We start from the raw sequence: 9,328 nt of genomic DNA on the forward strand, positions 1-9,328 counted from the left end.
GTTCAAACTATAATTCATCTATATGCCTTTTGTTAATTAAGTTTTCAACAAACTCTTCTGCTTTGTTTAGCAAATGTAATTTCTGTGCATTCATTTCTGTGCTTCATTTCAGTTTTTAAATGTAAGTGGGAAAATAAAAACTGCATATGAACATGTTTTACATTTTTTTCTGAAGTAGTTGGCAGCCATTTTATTAGCTGGCTCTCAGAAGCACAGAATAGTCCTTGATCCACTTCTCCCAAATAGTTGATGATGATGCGATAAATCTGTGTCCCATACAGTAGCACTTCAGGCTGCAGCTGTGGGCAGAGAGAGAGAGAGAGAGAGAGAGAGAGAGAGAGAGAGACTGATAAAGAAGAGAATGTATCTGTATATAGAAAAGAAGGTCAGAAAAACAAAGGATTTGACCAAGCTTTTTTCCTTATGCTTATTTTTTTGTGAATCTGTATTGTGAAAAATCAATCTACAATGTCCAGCATCACTATTGACTATGCCAGATAAGGCTGCAATTTGTCTCACTCATGGCAAAATGTGTAAAGCCATGACTTGAATCTCTGTCCATCCAGTACGAAGCTGAACATTTCCAGTCCTGTGAGTTGGGAATCTGCTCCCATATTGCCAGCCTGAAGTCATTTTGGGCATCAGGCCAAACCTTTAGGAAGTGATGGCTTTGCAAAGCATCACAAATAGCTTGCTATGCCACCAGAGTGAGACACAAAGAAATAGTTAATCTTGTAGCTGCTGCTTGAAATGAATTGAATATCTGTGAGTTTCTGTCCTGACCTTACTTCTGTTCCTAACATTCTTATCTGGCTACCCTCCTTACCCATAGCTGTCTCCTTCGCAAAATAGTTCTGACCTACTTTGAGGGAGTTGGCTTTTGTAACTGCAGCCATAGCCTGTTACACTTCTGAAGCATCCTTCATGCTGTATAATTCCCATGGTTTCCACTGGGCAGTAGATTAATAAATTAATTTCCTTCATATCCTGGAATGCAGGCCATCTGGACTGCCTGGAGTCTGACGTCGATGTTAATCTGCATCAGCAAAAACACTTAGTACTTCCTTGCTGCTTACCATGGTTATATTTATATTGGTAAGACCAACTGGAGAAACACAGAATTCAAAATCAAAGCCAAATTAGAACCAGCTCCTGAATTACCCCCTGCGTTTTGTCCACAAGTAGCCTATTTTGCCTCAAGCTCATTACAGTTTCTTGTTTTTCCTTAATTTATTTAGGAAACCTTACATTGGTTTGGGCTTCTGTTTGTTCCATGGAATGGAAAGGGATTGAGAAATCACATAAGAAAACTGACATTATGCAGTGTGTGGCCAATGCAGAAGAATGGGGAGATTTACAGAAAGGAGGAATCTTGGGGTCATCTGATGTTTTAGCTCTACCATTTCAAATGAATTCAATCAAGTAGTCTTCTAACCATACCGTACTGGCAGGTCAGAAACAGAGTTAGGAAAGCCGATGTTTCTTAAATGACATGAAATGTGTGTTGCGCAGATATATCCTATCCAGCCCTGAGAATGTGAGGGTAAGGAAAAGTGGAGTACATCCCCCCCCCTCCACTGCCCATCAACTTTCTTCCAGAGTTCCGATGGATTGTGCTTTGCCACTCCCTTACCATCCCCCCCCATGGAGATGTTGAGGAGCAAAGTCAGCAGTGGTGTTCCCAGCTTCCTCCTGCCCTGTCTCCCAAGGAAGAGGCCTTGGGGATGGGAAGAGGGGACTGAGGGAATTCTCTGGGCTGAACTGGGGATCAACAGTGTGCCAGATTAGGCCTGATGGCTATGGGGCAGAACAGAGGAATGTAGGACCCTGCCTTGGGTCAGATAACCGGTTCATTTAGTTCAGTATTGCCAGTTCTGAATGGTAGCAGCTCTTTAGGATTCAGGTAGGATTGTTTCTTAGCCTTGTTTGGAGATATCTGGTATTCCCCAGATGGTCTCCCGCTCAGGTACAAACCAGGCCTGAACCTGCTTAGTTCCCCACATCAGATGAAACTGGGAATGTGCAAGGTGGTAAGGCAAAGTTCCCTTCTCTCATGTATCTCTTTCTTACTTTATACCTGAAACTTTTTCTTGCATCTCCACATGCACCCATACCTTTGGCATTACACCGTGTATAATTACCCACACAAACATTAGTAGCAATGCTTTGATTTCTCAGCCCCTATGGATCCTTTCCTCTCCTTTCTCCTATGCATTTGCAGCCTCCCTTTTTATCCATATACAGTACATACCGCACATACCTTTAATCCACAAGCCTATTTCCGTATTTCTCGTATGTCTTCTTCGTATACAGCTAGCATTTCTGGTTGAGAATAAGTTGTTCTGAATTAAACTGACTGCAGGGCTTCTTCTGTTCCAGTGGCCATCTGGGGTTGTGGCTGGCTCTGGGCATGGATGGGATGCTGCGGTCATTGTCATCAAGCAGGCCCCTCATGAGCTGTCAGTTGGCTTCCATGGGCATGATGCAACTGTAAAGCATGGCATCCGTTGAATGAGTACAGTATTTCGAGTTGACTTTAATAACTCTATAAATCCCTCCTCCTTTGTTTTCAGCATTAGTATTTTGTTCCAAATGTCAAGAGGCCTCTTCAGGACTAAAGGGTGATGCAACAAATACAGGGTTCTTTTTGCCATAAATTTCTGGGATTCTGGCAGTCGCCACTTAGTAATAAAATTTCCAGCTCTGTTGTGATTGTAAACGCTACTGATGTAGACAAATCTCAAAGAGGAAAAAAGTAGCAAAAGGGGCAAAAGAGTAATGGCAGATCTACACTGTTTATAAGCACCCATTTCATTATATTGTTTAACAGTTGTCATTGCTTCTTAAAGGTTTCATTGATTTACAGTTGTTTGGGGGCCATTTTTAAAGCTGGAACCATCTGAACAGCTTTAGAAAGAGAAAACACTAGGTGGTCTTGTTTGATTTTCCAAACCTGCTTTTTCATCCTTCCTCCTGGTCTTCCCATAGATAAATGGGATTGCAAATCAACTTTTCTTTCTTTAATCTTTCATTTTGTTACGCACATGCCAATGCTTCCCATTTCTCCAAGTGCCATGGGCAGCAACTCGAGGTTTTGGCTTTTTCTCTTTTTCTTTTAGAAGAGAGCTTTTGGAGGCTTACTGTATTGTTAAAACCTTTTATTTAGAAATACACAGGCAGAGCATGTATTTCCTCCAGGTGACAGAACTCCAGAGAGTGACATCCTATAACCCAAGGTCCTTCCGGGCTTGTGCTTAATAGCATACTCCTCTCTGTGCCTCTCTTCAATCTGTAGACTGCTCTTTTCCACCACAGATAGGGATTCTGTGGGTTTCCAGGACTGTTAAACTACAGCACCCATTGTTCTCAACCATTGGCTGTGATGCTATGGCTAAGGGGAATGGGTGTTTATTAAGATCTGGACAATCATGGGCTGCCTATCTGTGCATAGCACATGGGCGTGTGCACACAGAGAGAGAGCCAGCCAGTAAAAAGCATTTTAAATCCTAGCTACAATTTTGTGGAGGCTCAGAACACAGTCCTGGAGATACTGGAAGGTGGTCATGCTCTGTACCAAGAGAAAACAGGTGTTTCTAGAGCACAGACTGGAAAGGATTGGTTTTGTATTGAAAATTACGTTGTGCCAATAGCTGCATGAATTTGGTTTCTGAAGTACGTAAGCATACTTCAACAATTTAAGGTACTGGAAGTTTTGGACAGGTATAGTGGGGATTAGCAATAAGAAGAGAACAGGTGAGCACTATCAAGTATGGGTGAACAGAAAGGAGCTTGTTAAGGAGAAGCTGAAAAAAAACTGCAATATAGAAGGAATTGTGAAGATACTTTCAACCATCTCGTTAGCTACAAGAAGTACCAGTTTTCTGTTTTCAGATAAAAGCAAATAAGAGAGTTTTAGCAACACAAACTGGCCATCATGTAACCATAGATCATAGTTCTGAATCTTGCACTAAATTCCTTACCCTACCAGTAGTTGGCACAACCCAGACTAGAATTTAGATAAGAGGTTTTGGCCTGGCAAGAGCTGCGAGTTCCAAGAGACCTCCAGCATTGAAGGTCTGTGTGCCTCATTCTGTATTTCTGCACAGCTGGTGGTGAAGGCTTCTGGGAATTGCAGTCCAGAAACGCCTGAGTTACCCAAGGTTGACAACCACTGTACTGATGAATGAGTGCTGTTTGCTGGAAAAGTGCAAGAGTCGCTCCAACAAAGGTCTCACTTATTGCTATTGGCAGGGATTTGCCAAATCATTCTTTAAAAAGCAAAGCAAGACCCTCTTCCATTTTTCAGTGTACTTCATGATCATTTAAAGCTTAAATGGAAATAGAAAATTACTCTCTGGATAAAGTTAAGTGGCTCTTTCTCTTCTGTTCCATGGTTAGTGTTCCATTCCAAAACAGTCTCCGCTGGACTTTTTAATTCAGGTGAACAGTATGTCATGACCTTTCCAATCAAGCACTTTGCTTATGTGTTCACTCAGTACAGATTTTTGCACATGATAATAGAAACTGGCACGTCTGCATTTTTAGAATAATGTCCTTGGCTAGCTAATGGTGTCTGGTGCCTGGATTTCATCACTAGTCTTGGAATCATCAGTGTTTCAAAGTAATTTAATTTGGGAGAATGAAAATTCTAAAGCAGAGGTGGGCAGTTTGTCACCCTGGGGGCCAGACGCAACCCTCATCCTGCTTTCGTGCAGATAGCAAAATTGTACTTTTGATTTAATATCCCGTTTGGACTGATGATTATATTGTTGTTGCAAGCAAAGGGGTAATGGCCAATGATGTTCTGCTTTTATAGAGCTCAGCCAGGAAATCTTTACATGGTTTATATCTTCTATCACAGTGGTGGGGTTACCATGGGAAAGCAGCAGACTCACTGCTCTTGTAACATAATTGAGCCTCGGTGGTTGTGAGGACTAGTGGGTAGGAGTGTCCTCAGCTGGGGTTACTAGCTGGGTTGAGTAGATGAGCTTCGAGTCCAGTCTGTTTTAGAGTGAGAAGAACTCTGCTCATGTGGGACTGTCAAGTAAAAGCAGAGGTTGGGTTCTTAGGGGCAAGCAAAGAATGGGAAGAGGCTAATACAGTAAGAGAAAATTACTTAGATAAATGGGAGTGTGGGAACCCCGGCTTGCTGACTGTAGAAGTCACTGACAGAAACACTGCGGTTGGATGAGTGTTGGGTGCACCTCTCACATGGTTTGCAGCAAATCAGAAAGACAGGCTGCCTTAATAGTTCATCTCACAGTGAGGAGGAATCTTGGAGAACGGGAAGGTTCTTTTCAGCCTTGATGGCTAGCCCTGGCTTGACGGCAGCCTGGTGATGTTTGAACTTTGTTCGCAAATTTTGGAAAAGTTTATTTTTGGACCACAGCTTCTTCAACAATCTCCAGTGTTGAGTGGGGGAATTCTGGAGATTACCATCTAAAGATAACTTTTCCAAGCTCCAAAAAAATGGCTATCACCTAACTCAATGGAAAGGGGAAACATGCCCTTTTCTCATTAGGTTTTGTCGAATGAAATTTTAAAATGAGAATAATAGCTAACTCTTTCACACACGCCCTTCCCTTTTACTGTCTTGCAGAACAATGATTCCAGTCACTGAATTCCGCCAGTTCTCTGAGCAACAGCCAGCCTTCCGGGTGCTAAAGCCGTGGTGGGATGTGTTTACGGACTATCTTTCTGTTGCCATGCTGATGATTGGCGTGTTTGGTTGCACATTACAGGTAAATAAACAGAAGCACAATCTAGGAGCAGATGCTGTCAAGCCAAGGACCTTAAATTCCCAAGTGCCAGCAGAGATGTTGAGGCTGGCGGCAGTTGGTCAGGCCAATTTCCCCGTCTCTATTTCCTTAGCTAAAAGAATTTATTTCCTTTGGAGAACACATTCTGCCAGTGGTACCAACCTTTTAAAGGCATGTGCAACAAGCCAAGTAGTAAAGTATGTTTGGACCGGGCTAAACTTCAAACCTACCCACGACCTAGCATTGGCTATGTTGACTGGCAGATTCTAGGAGTTGTGGTCCAAAAAAGTAACTTTTCCAAATCTGAGTTATTAACAATATAGAGTAAATATGCTGGCAAAGTAGAATTAGGTAAAATGTGATAAATGCTTCTTCTTTTTTCAAGGTAACATTGTACCTAGTTGACCCTGACTAAAATTTAACCCACTTCAGAAACAAATACCCACCTGAATGTTGCATTACTGCGGTATTCACAGTTGTTCTGTCAAATCAAATTCCTTATCCCTTACTCCAAACACTGCCACTTCTTTATTATTTGTTATCTAAAGCTTTCTTAATTGGCTTCAGTCATTTGGAGAGATCGATTTCTTTCAGCTTCCCCCCCCCTCCAAATTGGCAATTTACAGTGTTCCCCCCCCCTCCTTGTGTGTATGCTGGAGATGGTGTGAACACATTTTATTTCACATCCCCATATGTCATTTGTTAGTCACGGAGGTGAAAAGAGAGAAAACTTTAAGGCTACTTGTTAAGTAATGTTTCGTATTAAATCCCCAAGGTTAACCAAAACTTTTGAGAATGTCAAATTATTGTTTAGCATGGACAATGATGTCTCTAAAGAAACATACAAAGAATATTCTCTTGAATGACAGGTTCAAGGAAGCTTCTTTTGAAACAGGAGGACTTGCAACTGTGCTATTCCTGAGGGAGGCATTTTTCAGAAATGCGTTATAGATTTTTTTAAAAATCCGTTCTCCTTGAAGCACTTTACAGGCCTTGCCACTATCTTACTGTCTTTGGAGAACATTCTTAATTTTAATCTTTTTATATATATATAATTTTAATATTTTTATATATATAAACCCTATTCCTATCTAAACATTTGCATATAGAGAGCATGCAAAGTGATGCAGAAGGCACCCATGTGGCTGCATCTGCCTCTTGAATATGCAAGCATGTATGTGCAGAGGCCCAGAAGTTTATATTTGCAAGTGTATGGATTCATTGAAGTCATAAGAGTACAGCCTCCTGATTACGTATACTGGTTGGACACCTGTGCAGGGGGTTCGGGGCAGTTCCCCTCTTCCCCACAGTATGAGTACTGACCTATTGGTGACTTCTGGTCTTGGTAAAAAATAAGGCAAATTCAGGCTGCCAAAATGGGGAAAGTACTAAAATAGTTTTTACACTGAGAGTTGCAATCTTTGGAGGCTTCTGAGGGTGTAATTCCCCAGTTTTGAGCGAGAAGCTTTATTCATCAACAGCCCCCCCCGCCAGAAGTCCTAGGAGCCACACTGGGGAACATACTGTATGTCACATAATTCCCACTCTTTATTTTCTCCCCATAAATAATAAGGGCTAGGTTTGGAGTGTGTCACTGGCTGTCGCTGATGATTTTTCCCTATGCCTGGGCACAGTGTGTGTCTGTGGGGAGGATGAAAACATAGTTCTCTACATGTTCAGGAGTGTCTCCCTCTTTCTGCAAAGACTAGCCTCTGTGGGATAGAAATATGAAAGCCGAAAAATATGGGACATCGCAAATTATTTTTAATTTCTGTTTCATAAACAGTACCCAAATACTATATATGGCACTAAGCTGTTCTGAGTCTCCCCCTCCTTCGGCACATGCTGTATTCAGAGGAATTATCTGTCTTCCTCGAAACTGGCAGTCAACAAAGAGTGCAAGCCTGAAATTTTGGACTCTGGAAGCCTATATTCTTGGCCACAGACCTCCTGCGTTTGTTTCCAGCCTAGCTAGTGTTTAGTCTTATTCCAGTCCGTGTATGCATAGACCATCAGATGTGTTTGGACTTTCTTTTGTGGAAGAGAGACTGGAAGGAGAAAAATTGGATGGAATGTTCAGAATGCCAGAATGGGAACCTCCTTATGAAAATTCAGACTTGAGCCCTCCCTACCAGGGGAGGTGACGGTGAACACTGAACAAGGTGCCAGCGGCCGTGAACAGTTTACCCCAGTTGTGTGATCTAGGTGGCTTACTTTGTGGTCCACCAATTTGCCAGAGGAACAGTGGGCAAGCCTTCTTTCCACAGTCCTCCAGCAGAACAACTATGATTGGTCAGATGATGGTATTGCAAGTATAGTCTTAGCAGGTGTCAGGTGACACAAAGAGCCAATAGAATCCCATGTGCGTCTGTAAAGCTGCTGACTCTCCCTTACCTCTGAACAACTTGCCTACCAGGTGCAAACTGAGCTGCTGTCATATTTCTAATCACCTGTCAGTTCCTCAGTTCAGTTACAGGCCTCTAAATGCAGGTCTTGACCATTCCCTCTTTTCCCCCTCTTCCAAATGGTTTTGGTAGAGTTGTTGTGAATGTCTAGCATAGCTTTTTAATATACATAGTATTCTGAATTTGTTTCATGGATCTATTGAACATTAATATTATTGAGGGCCACAGTAAGCCAGCAGCCAGTTCTTTTTGCTGAGGTAAGCATACTTAGGATGGTCAAGTGAAGGAAGCTCAAGGAAACGGCATGCGGGAATGCAAATATTTGCATTTCTTCCTGTTGCTATTTATAAATGGCATTTCTTGATGATAGGCAAGGTCTTCCTCTGAAGCACGTTTAGATGAGTCTGCTGGTGTTAATTCACAGTTGCTCAAGTAATGACAGCAGCTGAGACTAGTCCACCATGTGGAGTGTCATTGTTATTGATGAAAGTGCTAAATACATAATCTACACTGGTTAGAATACTGCATGGTGTTTGGTTTCATGTTAGGCATATGATACTTGGAAGTACTCGCCTTGTTGGCCTTGTTGTGTGGCCTTTTTTCCTTGCCAAGGCTATCTATTGCATACTAGCCTGGAAATGCCCTTGAGCAGGCAAGTTCATGTAGCTGTCAACAGGACTGTTACCACTAGCACTGTTATGGTAAGTTATGATGGATCTTCACACTTGTTACTGTCACACAGAAGTAAGTAATTTAGTTCTTTTGATGAAGGTTAGTGGATCTAGTCTAGTCTTCTCAGCCACTTGGAATAGAGCTCAGAGCTCAGAACCATTACTTTCAGGGGCTGCAACTGAGGATTGTACTGGCTAGAGGATTTCTGGGAATTTTAAGCCAAGAGAGTAATGTTTCAGATTTTGAGAGACTGCCTGGGAATTTTATATAACCATCGTGAAGCTCCTCTTGGCGGAAGTGCAAAATGTACGATTAATTAATAAAATTAGTGGGATTATTATTATTATTTTTGGTTGTGACTGGATGGATTCCCATAGTGCCACTGCAGCAGCACCCATTTAGCCGTTTGGGTTGGCAAGAAGAAGACTGTTCTGACATAGCATCCCAGTTGCTAGGCAACTGCAGGATACACAGCTACTGCGATAGAAGAGA

At 42.1% G+C, this 9,328-nt stretch overlaps 1 protein-coding gene across 2 annotated transcripts in view; it reads left to right on the top strand.

The window, feature by feature from the left end:
- LRRC8C (leucine rich repeat containing 8 VRAC subunit C) overlaps positions 1-9,328 on the top strand; it is a 55,365-nt gene that overhangs the window by 18,838 nt on the left and 27,199 nt on the right. For both annotated transcript variants that reach the window (XR_012086495.2, XM_072997917.2), the window contains exon 2: positions 5,600-5,741. Coding sequence is in view for 1 of the 2 variants with exons in the window: in XM_072997917.2 (XP_072854018.2) it covers positions 5,604-5,741 (138 nt within the window). In the remaining variant the exon portion in view is untranslated. The remainder of the gene's footprint in view (positions 1-5,599; positions 5,742-9,328) is intronic.

This window comes from Pogona vitticeps, chromosome 4 (genome assembly GCF_051106095.1).
Source record: "Pogona vitticeps strain Pit_001003342236 chromosome 4, PviZW2.1, whole genome shotgun sequence".
In the NCBI taxonomy this organism is placed as follows: domain Eukaryota; kingdom Metazoa; phylum Chordata; class Lepidosauria; order Squamata; family Agamidae; genus Pogona; species Pogona vitticeps.